We start from the raw sequence: 21,119 nt of genomic DNA, 5'->3' as shown, positions 1-21,119 counted from the left end.
GAGAATTTTGGATCTGGCGCTTTAGGCAGTGGGCAGTGACTCATGGGAGAGGCAGGGGCAGGGAGAATAAGATGTGCATTTGTGCAGTTGCATTGATAGTCCAGCATTCAAGCAGTTGCCTGGCTTTGGGGCTGTCTTGCTCCACTTAAGGATGTCAGCAAACCCTTTGGTGTCTGGAGAGGCATGAAGGCTGCACCTCCAGACACTGTGGTGGAAGTTTTCATGCAGTGCGTGAAGGCAGCATGTGCAGTTGGAGGTCTCGGTCATACTTGCACTGTGGTTGCTCTTCTGTGATCTGTGAAACCAGAGGTGGTGAATAGAGCACGTGGCCAGATCCAGCTGTGATGGTAATGTGGGGGCAACAAGGCTTTTCTTCCTTGGGTGATGGTGATGTGTGGGATGGGGAATGCAGCCCTTCAGCCTCCCAAGAACTGTCTATTCTGGGGTGAATTTAGGACTCGGACCTCACAAACTGCTTGGTGGGGACCTTTCTCCAGTGTGGCATGTCCAGTATGAGACATTGAATAAAATCTTTTTGCTGCAAAGCACAGTGAGTTCTTTAAAAAGGAGCTTGCTGAGAGCCTGATATGAGCAGCTCTGCTGTAGGCTCTGGAGATACAGGGTGATTTGGGGTTGCCCCCCCGGGAGCCTGACTGGCAGCTGCTGAAAGCCTGTGTCTTTTGGGAATGTATTCTGAATCCTGGTTCCTTGATTGAAGGTAATGTTCCCATACTGAAAAGATTTTTGATCTTAAACTGCATAGGGCTGAAAATATGTAGATAGAGCAGAAATATGGTTGTGCTCCTGGGTTTGTTCAAAATAAAGTTGGCAAATAAAGAAGTTTAGAGAAAGTAGGAAAAAAATGGAATATAGATCTGGAAGTGACTTTGGGAGAGCATGTAGTTCATCCCCTGTCCAAAAGTGGATCAAATTATCAAACCGTTCCTGATAGATGCTAGCCAAGCCTAGCACAGACAAAACTGGTTTATAAGAGTTGTGAGTTGTCTGCATCGAAGTGACTTAATGTTATTTTCAGCTTGAATCTGTGCACTTTTCAGTCTTAGCTCAGAGATGTGGAAACTAGTATCTGCTTTAATAAAACTTGGTGGCCATGCCTTGTGGTTCTTTTTCTTTGCAAACTGCAGTACCTACTGTAAAAATGTGTCTTGATTTGTTTCTTAAAATGACTAAAAGCAAAAGGAAATGTCCTGCCTGCCTTTTCCTGTGTGTGTTTGTGCATGCACACATGTGAGACTACTTTTCCTCACTTCATAAATGCCACAAATCCTTTTTTACCCCATGCCTCTCTGTGCTAGTGGGAGCACAGACACTGATGCCTTAGACGCTGAATTAAAAATGCTTCCCCACCATAATTATGAAATGGCTTCTAAACTTCTTTCTTGCTTTCTGCAGTGGAGAGGAATTATACTCCGGTAGATGAGCCATTATTTGGACTGGAAAATGGACTGGCAAGTGGCACTGGGATCTGTTCACTTGACGCTCTGGAAGGACTCCTCAGGCTGCCTTTCTCTTCCCCAGGGAGGAGGGTACAAGGTTGTTTTTGCTGTGTTTGCTGCTGCTTTGTCCAGCCTCTCTGCAGAGCTGAATTAAATACATCTTTCTGCTAGGAGGACTTTGTGCAGTTGAGATCTCTTGCTGGGTATGTTTTCTGTTGACACGGTGACTGTGAGAACTTGGCTGCATGTCTTCTTCCTGGAGAGGTTCTCTAAGATGCGACGCAACGATGTAAGTTTGACAGTTCTTGTCACCTTTTCTCTACTGCACTTAGAGGCTTTCCCCTCGCTGCGGGAACATCAAGTGCTAAATGCTGATGTCATACGGGTAGGTGGTTGCTGGTAATCTAACCTCTGTTGTACCATCGTCTCAGGGGATCCCAGAGGACTTGATTTGCTCCTTCCCGTGCCATTGGCAGCTCTGTGAGGCAGCTGCTGAGTGATGCATGGCTGCTTTGCTTCTCCAGTTAGCAGAGACATTCAGCAAGAGTCTTGACTGCTTTGAAATTGCCAAATGAATTTTGGCAGGGTTGGTGCTGCTTGCTGGGCATCCGGTTATGGCTGAGGAGCAGCAAGGTGCCGGCCCCGCACATTCCTGCTCTTACCTTCCTCTTGACAGCAGCAGCCTTGCCTGTAGCATGGAGGCTGAGCGACTACGTCCAGCAGACCTTGACCCTTCATGCTTACCTTCATAATTAGCCTGTGTATTTGGTTCGTTTGATTAGAATCGAGTTTATAGGTTTGAATCCTTTATTCCTTAAGGCTTTTCTTTGAGAAGGTTCAATCCTAGGCAGTGTATTTGCAGCTTAATGTGTTGAACTGTTCTTATGCTCTGCGTTTGTATAGCTGTTGAATTATTGCTGGAGTGTTCCTACATGTGCTAGGACTCTTTGCCCAGGGAGACATGTATGGTCTAGTACAAAGAGACTGTTAGATGCTGGGCAGGGATGTTTTCGGGGCAGCATCCCGAAGTCTGATGAGAGAGCCTAGCCACTGATAGGGCTTGGAGCAACTCAGACTTCAGTCACGTTTGGTGCCTCTAAACATATAATTATGTATGTAGTGGTAGGTGTCTTCTGGTTTCACAGTGGTCCTATAGTGAGCTGGGAATAAGTGAAGGCTTGTGGGTTCAATTCCTGGCTCTCAGGTTATCTGAGAAGTTTTGGGAGAGTTGTTTTTATTTCTCTTTGCTTGTGCAAAGTGGGGGTATTAATCAGGTGGTAGAGTTTTAAGTCTTGCCATTTCCTGCAAGACAAGTGCGACAGGAGTAGATGGGGTACAGTGATGTTACTGGGAGCCTCTGGGAGCAGAGTGGGGCACGAATGGAGCAGTGACACTGATGTTAAAGTCCCTGGCTTGATGCCGAAGCAACACCCGTTGCCTCTCTTGCTGGGAGCAGACTGGTGACAGTCCTGGGCCAGCTGAGCATCTTACCTCTGATTAGTTTGTCATCTTGAGTCTGGACATGCGCAGCCCAGCTGACAAACTGATTAAAAAGCTGGATAATTCATGCCAGGCTCATGATCCCACTGGATGGATGTGATCCCAATGGATGGATGTGGTCACGCCGGAGCCTGGATCTGATGGGTGCTCATGCCTGTGTGATGAGCGAGCATCCAGCATGCCTGCATTCCCATGGAGCTGTAAGATCCCAGGTCAGACACAGTGTGTGTGTGTGTCAAGGCTGAGGACGGAAGGACAGCTGGGGAGGAGCGTGCCCTACTTCATGCACTGCAACGTGGGTGCAAAAAGCTGGGTCAGCCCCTTCCTTCCAGCTGGTGCAGGCGGCCTTGTGACACAGCTTTGCTGTTTTCTCGTTTGTCCTGTTAAGCAGGCTTTTGGGATATGTGGCATGAGCTCTGCAGTACATACCGAGGGTATTGGTCCTGCCTTTCCCAAGCGTGTAACGCCCTTTTTGGATCCAAATGGACCTGTCTGATCTCATGCAGTGGGGCAGCTCTCCCAGCCACTGCCAAGACTTGGTTTCAAACTAGTGTTTCCCGATGGTCTGTATTCAGAGGTGCTTGCCTCTGTGGGAATTGCTGTGTTTTCATTTAAGGTTCAGTAATTGTGTTAGAGAGGAAATGAAAAGTGGCAGACTGGTAGCAGTTCTCTTCGGATTATTTGGGCTGCTCTCATGACAAGCATTATACCTGCAGCTGTTATCAATTAACTCCAAAATACTCATTTGATTAAGTGGAACATTTAATAACTGCTCAGAAATAGGGGTATGTCCCAAACTGCAGTATGTCTGATGGGACGGTAGAGCAGTGAAGCATTTCTAATGCAGTTAGTGGTCTGCTCATCCAGGTATTTTAATGCAGGGGTTGTGCTGGGGCAGAATGCACGTGTAGGAGGAGCTCAAGTGCTTGACCAAAGCAAAGAGGAATAGAAAATGTTCTGTTGCTCAGCGGAGCCAAATTGATGTTGATAAAACAGGCTTTAGATGTTGGACTTCTTGACCACTTAGTACTTAATATTAATGTGCCATTAATATTAGAGTTCCTTTTTTTTTTTTTTTTTTCTTCCTTTAACTTCTTAGGCTCTTTTTGGAGGGAAGGAGAACTTGGAGATAATTGCTTTGTTGGGAGTTGTGACTCCACTTGGGTAACACACCCCTGCTTTGGGCATGGTGGTGAAGCCTGATGAAGCTGCTGGTCTTCCCCTTGTTTGAAGTGGCTTCACGACTTCTGCATGGGGTCTGCTTCATTCGGCACCTGCGTATTTCAGACTTCTGTCTGAATGTCAGGCTTCATGTATACATTTATCTATAGAAGTGGCAGATCAGGCTGTCTCGCTTGCCTCTGGTGTAGGCAAGACGGTTTGGATCTGAATCAGGGATCTGGTAGAAGAGGGATAAAAGGCAGCGGTTGCTTCTCTCCTTATCCAGGGAAAAGCTGGAGGACCAGAAAGGATCATCCGGCTGCTGAATATGGTCCTCAGGCCACTGGTGCTACTGTGTTGCGTGGAAATAATACAGCCTGTTTAAATGCAAGCTGAAGTTAACTATGTGATTTCTATTTTTTTCTTCAAACATATAGATATATGTATCTGCTTTTTTCAAATGACTTACCATAATTGGAAGTGCTTTTACAGTCTGAACTTTTAATTCCCCTGTTAACTGTGTAGGAGTCACGCTGGGGAGATTTCTGGGCTCTGCCCTCATACTGCAATCCCTTTTCAGATGCAAGAAGCAGGCAGAGGCTAGCTGGTAATTAAGATGTGGGTGGAGTTTCCACGGATGGCAGTTCCTCCAACCGTATTTTTTTTGGCATCTGAACCAGAGGATTTGATTTGGAGAATAAATAGTGGGCTCCTGCTCTATCATTTGCTGGGTAACTTTCCTGCCCATAATGGTATGTTGTAATTATGTTGTCTAAATGGCAAATGTCTATTCTGAATTGGCTTTCTGTTGCTTATTTGTTACAGCAAATAGCCAATATAATAAAATTGTGGTGCGTATGTTGGGACAACACCGCTTTTTGGCCATGTGCTGTCCGATTAGCTTGGGCAGCCTTTATCCACTTTCTCCAAACTGGAGATGGGATTATTCCTGAAAGTGCAGGGGCGTGATCTTTTTATCGGCAGTTTTAAGGGAAAATACCAACTTCGCAGTGAGGCTTGACTAATCCAGACGCGGTAGCAGAGGGATGTGCCCGCTCCTCCTGTACTACAAGTCCTGTGCCAGCAGTGCGGATGCAACAGTCCCCCCTCTTTCCCAACAGCCTTTTACTTCCAGCTCTAGCTGGTCGCTTATTTGAAGTCTGGCAGGATGACGCCCTTTCTCAACTCTTCTTTTTGATGAAAGACAGGTGAGTGCTTGCAGTTGTGAACCTTTCCTCACCCCTGCAAAAAATCAATGCTGTTGCCCTCCTTGGCTGCCGCAGCTCTTGTGCAACGTCACTGTGCTAGTAAATGTTCACCCTGCTCGGGCATTTGGCATGACAGCGCTGTCGTTTCTTATTCCCCTGGCTTTTTCTCTAGGAAAAACTAGAAGTAAGTGCTTAAAATTAAGATTTTCTTTTTTCTTATTTCTTTCAATGTCAAAGATGTGGCAGCTCTGTGGATGGGGAGCCACACCATGCCTGTTCACCACACGTCCAGCACTGGAACGGCGGCTGTATGCTGCGCTCTGACAAGGAAGAGAATTGGGGATTTCGGGGAGTCTCTTGTGCAGCCCTTCCTTCCCCACAGCCCTGCAGAGGGCACTCGTGCCCCTCGCATCTCCCCGGTCCACCTTTTTCTGGTTATTGATGGCCTAATTTCGTCTTTATGTGAAAGAAAGCAGATATCAAGTAATTTGCAGCAATAACCTGCTAATGCTGGGCCAGTATCAAAACTCCCATGTTCATTTCAAGTGGCAGATAAAACACTAATATATAATTATCCTTGCAAATTGGATTGTTTTAAATAACCAAAAGGCTATGGCCAGGAGAAAACTATCCCATTTCCCTTGAGTTACTATTGCAGTGTAATTGCTGCGTTCAATCAATTTCCTTGGCATTAGAAATTCCATCACAATCAACATTAAGCTTTATTCATTGTGATGGCTAAGAGCCGGGCCATTTCTCCTCTTTTCCTTAACTGGCAAAATTAATCAGGGAAAAGATTTTAAACATTTACCCGTGCGAAAGAGGTCAGCTCTGCCACTATATTGCTCAGCAGATAAGGGGGCTAATAAAAAGAAAATTGAATTACTAATGATCGCCAGGAACAGAGTATATAAAACCTGGCAATCGCCCGGTTCAGGAAAAAGGAGAATCAATTTTCTTCGGACAAGGTGCGCTCGTTTTTTATTTTGGCGCATATTATCAGCAATTTAATTTGAAAGCGCATAAACAGGAGGAAACAGTTAGAAAATAATGAGCCTGAAGGTGTAAAATGCTGCAGGATATATGCTGTACACAATTTATTTGGCACAACAGATAATCACTTTAATTGAATTCAAAACTGCATTGTTCAGCAGCAGTGCGGGCTGCCCGCCTCGCCCGGGGGGATTACAGAATATTACAAAGATGCCGGCAAGAGGCTCCTCGGTGTCTTTTCCCCTCTGTAGTGTCCCCTTCCAGGCAGGACTTCTCAGCCGTGTGCCCAGGATTGCTTAGGCGCAGTCACAGCTGGCTGAAAGCAGAAGATGGAGAAAGTGAGAGGCACATTTCTCTAGGGACCCTTCCTTATTGTCTTGCTATGTATATTTGTTTCTTAAATAATATGGTGTTTGCCAGGTTTGGTAGTTTGGTGCAAGATCATCACGTAAGCGTGCGGCGCAGAAACTGGTCATGTCGTCTTCTGCTTCAGATGAACTTATTTTGCTGTGTCCCAACTGAACCTCCTGAGTTAAAAGCCTAACTACCTCCTCCTACTTGTAGGGATCTCCTGGTCTGTGTATTAAACTAGCTTTTAAGTAGTAGCTTTTGGATTATGCCTGGGAGAGGTGGGTGGCGGGAGAGATGCTTTTGCTGCTGCGGGTCAGCACGATTGCCGTGCGAGGAGCTGCGCTGTGAGGGATGTCTCTCTGGCTGTGCCACGGAGGTTCATCCTCTAATTTCTTTTGTTCTTTGGGTTTGGAGAGCGGAGTGGACTTGTGATGGGGTGGGAATAATACCATTACTCAGCACTTTGCCTGTCCAGAGCGCTTTGCAGGCATTAACTAATGAAATGGCGGTTTGGTAAGGTGGCACAGGAGGAACCACTTTACCATCTCCACCGTACGTGTGCCTTGGCAAAGGAAGCCAAATAGATGGGGAACCACAGCAAGGACCTGTCTGCGGCTGTGCAAATCCATGGCTGGAGCAAGAGTAAATTTTGAGCCTATCCTTTGTTGTATCTGCTACACGCACAGCTAGAAGACTAGTTTTTGTGTTTTCCCCCTTTAAAATATTCCTTTCCTCCTTATCTTTGCCTTTCTTATGCTCCAGATTGAGATAAGACAGCAGTTCATGTTACAGTTCCCTGGTTGTCCTCTGTTGCCACCACCAGCATTGAGGCTGGCATTTGTGAACGTGCTGGACAGAAGGAAATCCTATTTGTATTTGCTTCTTTCCAGAGAGAAATTCCGTCAGGATTCGCAAGACCCGCTTCACCCTGCCATCTGCAGAAGAATTTCTACAACTCTTTAATTTCAGTCAGAGTGATGATCGCCTTCCAAAAAATTCCCTAAACCCTAATTTCTCTTCCTGCTTGCTCAATAACGTGAGCCATGTGGCACGAGGGTGTTGGGACGGGCAAGGGGTGCTTGCACGGAAAAAGGCTGGTGGCAGAAGTGGAAGGAGCTGGTTTGCATTACTCGTGCCCAGGCGAGTGCAGAAAGTAAACGGGGCGTAAATGGTGAAGAGTAAGTTATGTCTGGCATCTGAATGCTCAGCTGCTGTTAATTTTATTGACACTGGGTGTTTGTATCCCTCTGGCAGCTTTGAAAATCCCAGCAATGGATTTTATACCCCCTTCTTTTTTTTTTTTTTTTTTTTTTCTTATGACATGAAGGCCAATCAGTAAATATTTCTAATGGGGAGATTCTTGTTGAGGCACTGTGGTTCAGGATTTTTTTTTTAAGCTGTATTCCTTGCTTTGTATTTTTTTTTTCTTTTCAGTGAATTGCACAAGGTGTTGCTGCTGTTTGAGGTGATATCTGAGATCACATTACATATGAGTTAAGCTGGTGTGACGTTTCTGTTACGTCTTATTAGGAGTTAGAGGCGGTGATCCCTGCCCTCGAAGGAAGCCCTTGTATCACATACAGCACCGCTCAGGACCCATTGGAGGTCATCACGTCTTCTCTGCTCCGTCATTAGTCTCATCTTTCTGAGCAAGTCCTTCCTAGCTTATCTGAAGCCTTCGCAGGTTCGCTGCTCGAGTCCAGCGAGGCTAATGTCATTACGCTGTCATACGTAGATTTGACCTTGCCCATAAATCATTATGTTGTCACGTCTCTCTTCTCACTTTCGCTGGCTTGTCCTTGGGAGCCGGGGTGGAGTGTGGCTGGCGAAGTGGCTGCTCACTCCTTCTCAGTAATTGGGAAAAGTTCACATACTTGGCTTTTTGCCGGCACCGGTTACGTCAGTATTCGTAAGTAACGGTTTTGGGTTTCTGGCTTTACTTGGCATTTACAGGTGACTTGTCCCAAGCTGCAAGAGGAGCTGCAGGCAGCCAGCAGTGGGGATTCTGTTTTCAGAGCCCTCTTTTAAAAATAACAAGCTGCTTTGAGCGAGGGAAGTCAGCCTTGCTAAACGAGGAGGTGTCACCATGTAGACAGCCTTCTCCCCAGCGCTCAACTCGAGTGCTCCAGCGTTTGGATTTGGAGTCGGGTAAAATAGTGACTGCAATAGGGGGAACATCCGGACCGAAATGTGTCAGAGACGTGATCTGAAGGTGATAGTCTGCTTCTAGATAAAGATGAGTGCAGGGCGCTCCTTGTGCGGGTGTGAGACCTGTGGATAGACCTCTGCCAGGGTAAAGGTGTGGACCAAGTGATGAGGATCTGGGGAGCAGCAGGCGATGGCATATAAAACCACTCAGCTCTTCACATATTGTTGCTTTAAATTATTCTTAGTTTCCGTGTCTGCTCTTTCTCCCTTTTCCTGCAGAATTCAAACTGCATGGTCAATTTAATGTTGAAAATCACATCTCAATACCTGTCTCCCCTATTTCAGAGAATCTCCCGTACCCATGTGTGCTGCCAGCTACCATTTGATTGTGAAATTCTGTTAGTAGCAAGCAGCTCTTTGGGGAATAGTCTATTTATAAACTAATAAGAAAAATATTTGGCTTTGGGGATGCATGACATCCTTCGTTGGCTATGACCCTTGATATTTTCAAGTCCATGGGGGGCTTTTCTAAGAATTCAAACCTTTCAGGGATGGCACGGTGCAGAACAAAAATAGAAAAAAAGAAAAAAAAAAAGAAGAAAAAAAAAAAAAGAAATAGAAAACAGAGCAGCAGGTCTTAGCACAGCGGTATGAGCTTCTTGCTCGTCCTCCTGGGGCTTGCGTCATGTCACTTCTTGGCGAGTGCCTGTAACCTGTTACTCCAAATAGCACATTCTCAGATCAGGGTGGCACAATGTAATTTCGGTCATCAGTGCTTTCTTGTTGAATGCTGGATGTCTCTCCTTGCTGTTATTTTTTTACAGTGAAACTAGTATTCATTGCTGGAAGGGCAGAGAGTTGATAAAAAGTTTACGTTTGTAGCTTGTGCTACTAAAGAATAGAGTCTGGATGCTGTTGTGCTGACTTTATGAATGCATAGCGTGTGATTTCTGTGCTGTTTGGGATATTTTTGTTTGGAGTGGTTGAACGCTGCAAACTTCGGTTGTAATTTTGAGCTGGGTTAGTCCCTCGCTTGTCCCTAGCGAGTGCTCGCGTGAACGGGTTTGTCTTCGTGTGGATGCTCAGGCTGCGTACTGAAGCTTTGAAAACAGTTTTCACCATGTCTGGCTCTCTCTGCTGCTCTGAATTGTGCTGAATTTCAGTGCTGCTGCCTCTTATCCCCTTGGTTGTCTTTCCTTGGGCTCTTAGAGTAAAAATAAGGAAAATAAAAGCAGGCATTTAAGGCACTTAAAAGAAATTCGAATGCCTCGGTAACCTGAAGCTTGACAGTGAGTCTCTTTTTCCTTTTTTGTTTCCTCCTTTTGCTATTTTCTTTCACCTAATACACAAACTGACTGAAGGTATCGCCAGCACGGTCACAGCTGAAATTACTGATGTTTCCCGTGGTGTGAACTGATGCCTGTGCGGATGATCGGAGTATCCTCCGCAGCTCTGTCAGGACTCCCCAAATCCCGCCCCAGCAGATGCTCGACTCCCTGTAAAACCTGGGTAGGTTTCTCTGTTCTGCTTTCTGCTTCCCGTTCTTTTCCAAATCCCAATTTACAAGTCTTTTTTTTTTTTTTTTTTTTTTAATTTTCTTTTGCAAACACTTTCCATTTGATTTTCCTAGTAACGACTCACAAGTTTCATATAGCGATTACTCTCTATTGCTGCTGAGCTGAGTTAGAAGCCATTCATTTGAGGACTTTGCTGCTCACTTTGTGTGCTCTACAAAGCAATATAAATGAGTAATACCCCTCAGAATATGTAACAGATGCATAAGTGCACCTGGGGTAAGTGCTTTGTGGACTTGACAACATCTCACGAGTCCTACAAAACTGTGCTGTTGCAGCAGCTTTTGCGGTTTCAAGTTTCTGCTTTAGTCTAAGGGATGGGGAAATGCATTTACTTCAGTTGTCAATGGGAATTTTGCTATTGCCCCCGGGAAATTTGCGTTTGAGGAACGTTTCTTTCTCCTTTATGCTTCCGTATAATCCACACGCGTGCGGTTTTTGGCAGACTTCTATTTTGGATCGTGCTCGGGATTGTTTTGAATAGTATCAAGGAAGGGTGTTGTGTGGGTGTATAGGTCCAGATCTGTTCTCAAAACTGATCCTACATGTTATCAGCCCTTAAGCCTGCCCTCCGGGGCTCTCCGGTGGAAAAGGGCATGAGCATACTTGGAGCTATAGCGTGGGCTATTAACTCCTGGGTCGGTTGCGATGGTGAAGCATGTGCTATTGCTCACTGTACCAGCAAATGTCCTGGGACATCTTGTCCTTGGGTGGGACAGAGTGTGCCCAGGCAAGTATGTGTCTGTGGGTGGGATGTGCTGTACAACTTCGGTTTTTCCTTGAAGAACGTCCCCAAAACATGTGAGGTGTTTGTGGTAAAACCAGCAAGCTGGTGTGTATTGGCAGCCCATTTGTAGCCTGGGTAAAAAACAAATAGGTCTCCTGGAAAAAAAAAAAAAATCGGTAACTACTGAGGTTATTGAAAGGTGCAATGCTACTGTGTAATGAACGGCTTCTGGTTATAGGAGAGTGGCAGCTGCATTTTATGGAGAAGTAAGGGAAGGTCCAGCTCAGGAACCTTGTTGAGAAGGTCCAGTGTGGTGCCAGCCATCTCGGGGCAGCCTGCCTTCACTGGAGGGGCTGTAGAGCTTCGTGTGCCACAGGATGCTCTGCTGCATCTCCTGCTAGCCTCAACTCTGAGCTTTTTGGGATGACAAGGAAACACTTGAGTCAAAGGGCCCAGATTGAACAGCTTCAAATGCTGCTTTGGAAAAAAAAGAGATGAAGTCTCTTCTTTTGAAGAAGCTGTTTGAAGAAGAGACGAACCTCTCACCCGAATGGTGTTTTTTCTTGGCTGGGTCGTGGTGATTGGGTTGATTGGTGAGCTTAATCTAGCGATGATGACTTTGAAATGGTTTCCTTGCAAGGCGGTTGTTTGCTTAGTTATTAGGAAAGCAAGGTGCTCGGTGTGGAAGTATCTGTTATCATGAGAAAAATCAAAAGGGGATTTGATAGGGTGAAACAAGTTCATCAGAGATACCACTCTCCGTATATATATGTGTGTATGTGTTTTTAAAATAAGATTTACTCTACTATCTCAACATTAACTGGGGCATTTTACAGTGCTCCCCTTCTGTGAGCTTCCGCGATCCATCATTTCGCTGCTAGCATGCTGTAGTGGCTGTTAGATTTTACTACACCAAACACTGTAAAAGGGCATTAGAGCAGTTAAATCTGGAGTCTTGCTTTCATAAGGAAAAAGAAAATGCTGAATTAGGCAATGGAAAAGGCAACCACAGCGATACTTTAATCTTGCATAAATTATCAGAAGAGTCAGAGGCTAGCAATTTTATGTATTGTTATAGCTCTGCTAATTAATTATTCCAGAATAATTGATGTTTAGAAAAACCAAAGTTTGGTCCTTTTCTGTCTTAATGGACTACGGTATTTACTTTCAATATGGCAGCTGTATTTTTTATTATTTTTTTTTTTCTGATGTGGCAACACTTTAATTTTACCCCCCCAACCATGGGGTTAATGCAGTAGCTTTCCTAAATACGTACACTCTAAATGATAACCAAACAGGGAAATATTACTCCACAAATTGTCTGTGGGTCTAACTCACAGTGTTGGCTTTGGAGCGAGACATTCCTGACGTCCAGGGAAAGTTCAGTCTCCACCATGAATATTTGAAGGATGAGGTGCTCTAAAGAAGCCGAAGAATTATTTAAAAGGCTATAAAATGGTCTACAAATTGAGATGAAATGGTCAACACGCTGAGAAGATCTGTGCAACTGGAACGAGTGAGTTGATATTTTTCTAGAATAGATGGTGAAATTCTGACCCCGTTGAAATTGTCTGGGCTTAAACTTTCACCCTTATGCTTCGGGGTATATACATTTTAAACCCTAACGTTTGCTCTGGCTCATGTACTGGGGCTAGAGTAACAACGTGTCACAGGTTTGTATCTCTCTCTATGTATATAGATAGATATAGATATGTATAAATATATAGGGAAGTGAGCAGGGGAATTTGGTAAACTGTGTTATATTAGCATTGCTATGTTAACATTCTGTTAATGTGACAGAATTCATGACATTTATTCAATTTCTGAGTTAGGGATCAAACTAAAGACAAATTCCACTTACGGAAAATTGAAGTATAAACCTTTCAGAAGTGGAACAGCGGGACTTGTTGTCATGTAAATAATTTCTTGACAGTTGGATTGTTTTCTCAATGTCATGCTTTGTAAATGGTAAGTAGAAAATCATAAGACAAGAAGAGGTCTCTGCCAGCTCATAAAAAATGTTTTGCCCTTTTAGCATGCTTTCTTCATGCGCTTAAAATAAAATTGCGGTGCTTTGCTATGGCATACTTTGTTCAGGAGGGACCACCTTGCAGAAGGGTGGTGCTGACTGTCTCGGAGCACTTCCCTGCCTCATTCTCTTTATCAGAAAGAGGAGGGAGACAGCTGAGGGATGCCTGGAAAAGAAAAATGCAGATTGGAGAGGATGATCAGGACCGTTATCGTTGAGATGTAATTAAATATTTAGTATTTAAATCATGTCTGATGTTTGCCTAGTAATAGTTAAGTCAGGACACTTGCTTTGGGATGGTAGATTGAAAAAAATAAGTACTTTGCTGTGTGTTGCAATGTAGGGAGCAGCTGAGCCTGCGGCTCGTCCTGGTCCTAGTTTCTAGACTTGGCAAGTTATTACCAATTTCGTGCTTAGCTTTGAATATTCTCTTTGATAGAAAGAGATTACCTTCCTCTGAATGGTGGAATTGCACAGAGCTGCTCATCAACATGTTCATCTCTTTCTGGAGAGTTTGGATTCATTGTTTGCAAAAGACTTCAGATCCCAATAAGCTCAATGCCCCGAAGTGGAGCTTAGGAAACCTATAAGCACTGAAGTTCCAGTGTCCTTGGATAGTGTGCACCTGACCCAATGCCCTGGGAGGCAACTGGTTCAGTAGTGGCTTTGCTAAAAAGGGCCTGGGGCTGTGTTGGACCCTAAGCTGGAAGTGCCTAAAACGTCCTCTCCTTACAAATAGAGCAAACTGGATTGGGCTGTATTAAGAGGAATATGTCCAGCAGATTCAGAGATGGTATTAACCTTCTTTGTGGCACTAGTGGGGCCATACTGGTAAACAGTGACTGGTTTTGGGCATCCCAGTTCAAGAAGGATGTGAAGAGATGGTCCAGTGGCAGAGTATTTTGGGATGACCTTGGGCATGCGACCTAAAATAAGAAGCTGAAGGTGCTAGGCTCACCTTGAGAGGCTGTGGAGTCTCTGCCCTTGGAGGTATTTCAGACCTGGGTAGATGAAGCTGTGGCTGCCCTGATTTGGTGGTGTTGATGCTCGTGCTTTGAGCAGGGCTTTGAGCTGGAGACCTCCAGAGATCCCACCAAGATTTCTGTGATTCTAAGGAAGTAAGTTATCTGCTACAGTGCTGAAGTTTCACTTTACGCACCAAAATCCCTATGCAGCTTACTAGGTTTTGCAGTGTTTGTGACTGATGATATCAAACCTAGCTGACAAAAACATGCAATTCTCGTCTAGCTGTGAAGACGTTACCGCCAACAAGACTGGTGCAGAACTGCCGCTGTGTACTCACTTCACAGTCGCATCTGCAAGGACTGGAAACTACAAAAATGCAGGGATGCTGTGCCAAAGCCCTTTTATTAATCCTTCCTGAAGAGAATGAAAGTAGTCGTAAGATTCTCAGCATTAGGAGTTGATTCTGGAGCACCGTTGTAAAAAAAGGAAATTGCCTTTGCAAATGATGATGGTACCATGTTCTCAGATGTGAAGGTAAGGACCAAAGCAGGAGCAAACCCAATGACTTTATTTCACTGCTTGAGAGGATCTTTAATCTAGCTGCTAGGTCTAAGTTAACCCAGAGCTCCCAGACCACAGCAAATTAAGATCTTTTTTATGGACTCAAATTAATCTCATATTCACAAAACTGAGCATTCCACTTAGCACGATTGCCTCGCAGTAGCCCTGCTGTGGCTAGGGCTTGCTTTATTTTGCTTGTGCTGTTGTTCCGTGCCGTTATTCATGCAGCACCAAGGCTGTAAATTACCCTTTACAGTCAGGAGAATGTGCCAGCCAATTAATATAACTGATGTCCTGAAGAGCTGTTGATGGAAGGAGTCTAGGAAAAGAATGATGCAGAAGAAATGCTGGCTAACGAGCAACTAGGTTGGCTTGTGAACAGGTAGGGTTTGCTGTGACGCGCTTCTAAAGATTGTACTTAATGCAAATTTTCAAAATTGCGTTAGGGCTGAATGCTTTTTCTTGTGCCTTTGCTGCCAGGATCTGCTCTGTGGTGCGCTGGTAATGCAGACATAGCCCCCCCATCTTGCAGGACAGCCTTTAAGTGCAGAGAGAAATCACTTGCCGCTGACTGCTTGGAGTCTTTCCATTTACCCTCCTGGGAAAAGCAGGAAAGGGCGATGGATTCTGTGTTATTCCCCAGAAAGGTTTGTGCACAGTTTACATGGGAAAGGGGAAGAAGGGAAACATAATTGAGAGCGTGTGAAGTAAATGCATCCTGTGTCCTGGAAACTTATTTTTTCTTGTTCCTGGATCCATGTGGGGGCACCAAAAAGCTGCCCTGCTTTTTCTGGATTTTGCAAGACCGCATGTAACCTGTCTTCTGGTGCCAGAGTAGACTGAGGATCACTGTAGAGCCTCAGCGAGGACGTGGAAGTACCCCTTAATATGTGGTTCTCTGCTCTTCTTTCCCCAGCTGATGGCTTGTGGCACATCCATCCCTGTCCGCTGCTTCCTGAGTGTCCTTCCGCACTGTTGTCTGTTGTTTGTAAGGCGTTTGGACTTCTGAGATGCTATAGGTGCCTCGCTGGGATGAGGGCTGGTTCTTCCTGAACCCTGGTACATCATGAGCTGGTGGGGATCCCCCTCCTTGCTGCTGCCTGTGGACGTTGCTGAGATCAGCGATTAAAAACATGGCTCGGCACGGGCAGATTGGGCTTTGCAGTTTCTTTCCGGAGCTTGGGAAACGTATGCTTTACGGGGTTTTAATTTCTTTTCTTAGCACATCCATCCCCTCCCCAGCAAATTTCAGGGTCGGCGAGGATGTGTACTGCAGAGGACAGGTGAGGACAGGGCAGAGCGGTATGTGAACAAACACTTGTTGAGCCGAAGGGGTTAGAAAAGCCAGGACATACAATGCCAGTAAAGCGATCTCTGCTCCCCAGCAATTCCTCCCCCCCGTACCAGGGGGATGCCCATCCCCAGTGACTCTCCCACTGTCACCACTATCCTTCTGGGGCCGGGCAGGGCGTGGGTGACATGCCATTGCCTGGACATCGCGTGGGGAAAGCAGCTTTGTTGAAAAGTGCCCTAAACCTGATATCCTTGTTTATCTCTTCGCAGTCCCTGCCTGGCCCCTCTAGATAAACAGGTGCCAGCGCGTGCAATTCCCAACAGCCGCTTCGCTGCCTGAATAACGCCGAGAGCGAGTTGTGTCTACGTGGGGAGTTATTCGTGCCTCCCTTTGGGGCTGGAGCATCCCTGCGGCAAACGGGCCGTGACCCTGGAAACAGACCCAGGACTTGCAGTTGGCTCGGGGAGGCTGGTCCTGGAGGTGTTGTCGGCTGCTGCCACCCTCGAGAGCTTGCGGGATATTTATTTTGGAGCCTTTAGACTTGCGCAGGCAAGCTGTCAGGCCTGTCCGAGCCAGGGGAGGCAGTGTGTCAGCTTTCTAATAAGGATAAAACCTCCTTGCTGTGCTGAAAAGATCTCGTATATGGCTCAAAAGAGTGCTCTGACTGACAGCTCCAAGGCTATTATAGGACAGTGAAAACTCCTCTCTATTAGTGCTGCAAACCTCTGCAAAACGGGTTGTTTCTAGGTGTGTGTAAGACAGCCCAGCTGTTTAGACTCATTGGTAACTTGAGAAATGCCATCCTGTGACTTTATTATTTTGCTTTATTTCCTGTCTCCATGCCCTGCGAGGATCCCTGCTGCCTCTCCCTGTGCTGGCCGAGCACTCACATGGCTCAGCTTAGCACGGTGAAGCCACGGCACCTCTCCTGGGTGCTCTCAGCATTGCTTATGTTCCCCGAGAGGAGCCAGCGGTGGGAACGCAGAGCCCTGCTGCTGGGTTGTTTAGTGTTCTCGACTTGAAGACATTCCTGAATGAAACCCTCTTAATTCCCACCTGAATGCTGTGGTAGCAACATAAAGCCCAGTAATAAAACGTAATGAAGAATACCAGCGTGAAATCAAGATGTTAAACCTCTGCTGGTGACAGGCAGTAAATCTGCAGCCTGGTGTTTCCCTTTGCTTTTTAATATATATTAAAGTGGGCAGCTTGTTTTATGTCTTGTCTCATGGGCTCTTAAGCGGAGCAGTGCTCAGTGCTGGGTGAGCAGGACTTTTTCTGTTCCTTTTCTTCCATGCTGTACCTTGCAACTTTGGTCTCCTGCTTCAATGATTTTCCCTCTAGAGACTTCTGGTTTTCAGAAGAGTTGCTCTTTGGCTCCTGTGTGTTTTAAAGGCTTTGGTGCGTGGGAGCTTTCCTTGTTGCTGCATGCTAGCCAAGTTGCAAATTTCTTTTCAGAGCAGTGAATGGCGTTAGATCTACTTTGTTCTATGTGACCCATTGCTCGCTCTCTCTCTTGAGGCCTGTGCTAAGCAGCAATGGTTGGGAAATGTGGACATGCAACTTGATTTCTTTTTCAGAGTAGTTCAGATTTATTACTATTTTTTTTTTTTTTATTATTTGTTAACGTGGTCCCAGATTTTTCAGGCTTTCTGGTAACATGTGGTAGGAAACATGGGTTCAAATAGTTTTTCTTTAATATGTGCTGTGTCTTCATGATTCCCAGACAGTTATACTTTTAAACCGAAGGGACACTTTTCTCTTATTTTTCCTTTAATGGTTATTCAATATGGAGCCGCTTTCTGTTGCGTGTCAGTAGCTGCGTGTGCCGAATGTGTGGCTGAAAGGCTGTTTTCATACTAAGTCGTGCAGGAGAGGACCTTCCCTTTTCCACACCACACTGGCCACTTTGTGTGTGCTGACACTTCCTTTGTCCTGTCCTCCCTTCTTGAAGATATTAGTGCGCATCCCGGGCTGCTTGGCTGCCTAATGCTTTGCTTTTTCTCTTTTAAATATTCATGTGAGCAGAGTGGCTGGGTTACTTAATGGAGCAGCATGGTCTTTCGAATCCAAAGCAGAAGTGGACTTGTTGTCAATAGCTTTAAAAACTTTTCACTAATCTGGCTGATAGCCTGTCAGATTGACATATTTCCCCTCTTTTAAAGTTTAAATGAATTCTGGTGCAGGAACGGTTGCTGCTTACAAACATGGCCTTGATGTGCTGTGTTGGGAGAAGGACAGCCTCCGTAAAGGAGAGGAAACTACCAATCCCCCACCAGACAAGGAGATTATCTGCTATGGAGAGGATCACTTACATGCCTGAGGGATTTTTGATGTGTTGCTTTACCTGTAAACCCTGGACAAGAAAGTCGTCAAGGTAGCAAGAAAGCAATTCAGAGGAAGAGAAAGTAGAGTTGAATGGGTATTACGAATATCTGCAGCGGTGTGGTTTAACGAACCCTTGATTGAAGAGTGGAATGAGCTCTGGGCTGTCATGTGTTGTGTAAACTCCCTGGAGAAAAGTAATTCATCCTTCTCGGGAGAGGACTTTCCCTTTGCTTTCTCCCATCTTTTTCTGTCTGTGGGGTCTCCAGATGATGGCTGTGCTGACAGGTTGTCATTCCGGTGATGTCTCTGTGCAGTGCAAACAAGATGCAATATTGTTTGGGGCTTTTAAGCACACTGGTGGCATGAGCAGTCATGTCCAGCTCTCATTTCCATTCAGATTTACAGTTCTCTGCAACTCTTTCAGGAAGCTAAGGGTCTTCTGCACCTTGCTGCCTCTTTAAGTGTAAAACCCTTCATCTTCTCCCACTGTCACTGGAGAATTGACTAAAGATTGAAGAAGCTGAATGCTGTCCGTCCTTCTGCAGCTTCAGGGCTTGCAAGAGTTCCTCTCTCCAGCTTGTTTTATTGGCTTCACTCACCAGTCTCCCATACACTGTTGTACAAATAAAGGATTTAACTCTCCTGGATTTGTCTGGTGAGTGACAATAGTAACACTGTGGTGTAGAATAGTAAAAAAGGCCAGGCTGGACCCAGGACGCTGTCTAGTCTCTCCCCTGCTCGAGGCACAGCCACCCATCTACATTGTTCCTGCCTGGTGGGCATCTAACCCTATTTTAAAGACTTCTAGTGATGGAAGCTCCACACCCTCCACATGGGTAACTTACTCCATTTCTTCTTTGGCTGTCACTGATGCTTCTCGAGCTGAGCGGAGGTGAAGGATTACAACCGGCTTTCCTGTTTATGCATCCCACTCTGAAATTTGCCTTTGTGCAACCGCATGACCTTGTCAGAGGATGAGCGAATGCTGAACGACATAGTGACAGAGGATTTTCACTTGCTTTGTTGTTTGTTAGCACTTCCTACGCAGCTCTTGTGGCAAGGGAAAGCTTTTGGGAATGGCCTGGTGCTGGTGTCCTGTGGTGGTGGTGCAAGGGCTGAGGAGGCACAAGGTTTTAGATCCTCAGACAGCTTCCAAAAAGTTGGAGAAAGGATGGGGAGAGGTGAAGTTAGAGGGATTAATAGGGATTAAAGCTAATAGGTGTTTGGTGTCTTTATTCTTCAGTTTACTTGTTTTAACCTGATTTGAGTCTGGCTTTCATCCACTGGTTTGCTGGGGGCCATCTCCTGTGCCTCTGGGCTACAGAATTGCTGTGGTGCCAGTACCGATTAGCGCGTGTGTGAACGGTCGTGCCTGGGATGTCAAAGATTGAATTGATTTTTCAGCTCCGGTAAAGGATTTCTCTTACACGTGCTGGTCAGGTAATGTGAAGAGGAAACCAGCTCTGGGCTGGAGCGCTCAGACCTGCTTGGGGAAGATGTAACGGCCTCTCACTCTGCCGTTTCCCATCATGAGAGATGTCTCTGTGGGTGAGGAAATACATCTCTGTGACTTTTCCTTCTTCTAAGCGTGCTGGGCCTGTTCCTCTTGGTGACTAAATGACCAAATCCGTTTTATTCTTTAAAGTCATCAACTACTGCTTCTCAGAAAGGATAAAGGTGAGCCACTGCAAGGAGCTAATGAGCCTAGAAAAAAGAATACTGAAGGAAGAATCATCTCTTCTTGTCAGACAGGACTATCTCAGGGAGGATCAGAGTTTGCTCATGGCTCTGTAACTTTGGGTGAATCATGTAATCTTGATGTTTTATTTTTTTTTCCCCTCTTTGGAGAGGTATTAATAATACCTCTGCAGTAGATTGGGGCTCTATTCAGTATTCGCAGCTTGCTTTGAGGTGCTCTAGAATATCGCTCGGGTTATTTAAGAGTAAAATAACATGCTGAAGGAATGTCAGAAATTCTTCAGGGAATGTTTTTGTTTCTTGCAGCTCTGCCAACCAGTTTACTCCCACTGCATTCAGGTCACTGGTAGGATGAGGGCTGGAAGTCTGACTCTCCTGCTATTAAAATAGCCTGTAGATTTAGGAGATCACGCCTGACACATGGCCTGGAGAGCATAATTTGACGTGGCAGCTGAGTGAAAAATGCTGGATGCGATTTTTATTTTCAGTACATGCAGATGCAACAAACAAACCACAAACAAACCACAAAGGAAAACAAAACACACTCCCCCCCCAAACCAACAACAAAACTTTTATGTTAAAATCAACTGGGGATTCAGACAAGATACTAGAAGAGAGGGGGGGTTTCTTTTCCCAGTTCTGTAATTTCTGATGGCCTGAAGAGGTCTTCTCTGCTGTTTGGTAATACTCTTAAATTTGAATACCAAACATCCCTGTAAGACCCGGGGAGTGTCCTTCAAATACATTTAGAGTTGATTAAAACCAAACAGCTTTCACTGTGGCTGGACGGAGTTTTATAGACAACCCTGCAGGCTGCATCAGTGGAGGCTTAACTGTTCCTGGCTGGTGTTGTTGCAAGTAATTTTCAAGCCACTTTCAACCTAATTTTCAAGGACAGAAGCAGGCATTTCAATTACCTGAATAATTGGAGGGCGGGGGGAAACATTTGCGTGGGGAAAGGGGCCTGATAGAGCAGGCTAGGAGCCAGGAGACTTGTTATTAATATGCACTTCTGCTGTTGATTCCCTCTGTGACCTTGGGGTAAATGCTTTTAACAGTGTACCTTGGTTTTGTTGCCTGTGTGATGGGAAAAGCAGACCCCGGCGCTGTGAGATCTGTGGGTA

At 45.4% G+C, this 21,119-nt stretch overlaps 1 protein-coding gene across 4 annotated transcripts in view; it reads left to right on the top strand.

The window, feature by feature from the left end:
* Nucleotides 1-21,119, top strand: part of ZC3H3 (zinc finger CCCH-type containing 3) — a 179,910-nt gene that overhangs the window by 7,940 nt on the left and 150,851 nt on the right. For 2 of the 4 annotated variants that reach the window (XM_052787847.1, XM_052787846.1), the window contains exon 4: nt 1,414-1,554. The exons of the other annotated variants lie outside the window; for them this stretch is intronic. In XM_052787847.1, the coding sequence (XP_052643807.1) occupies nt 1,414-1,554 (141 nt within the window). The remainder of the gene's footprint in view (nt 1-1,413; nt 1,555-21,119) is intronic. 4 annotated transcript variants of the gene reach the window in all.

Source organism: Harpia harpyja, chromosome 5 (assembly GCF_026419915.1).
Source record: "Harpia harpyja isolate bHarHar1 chromosome 5, bHarHar1 primary haplotype, whole genome shotgun sequence".
Taxonomy (NCBI): domain Eukaryota; kingdom Metazoa; phylum Chordata; class Aves; order Accipitriformes; family Accipitridae; genus Harpia; species Harpia harpyja.
This window is presented reverse-complemented; position numbering and strand designations above follow the sequence as displayed.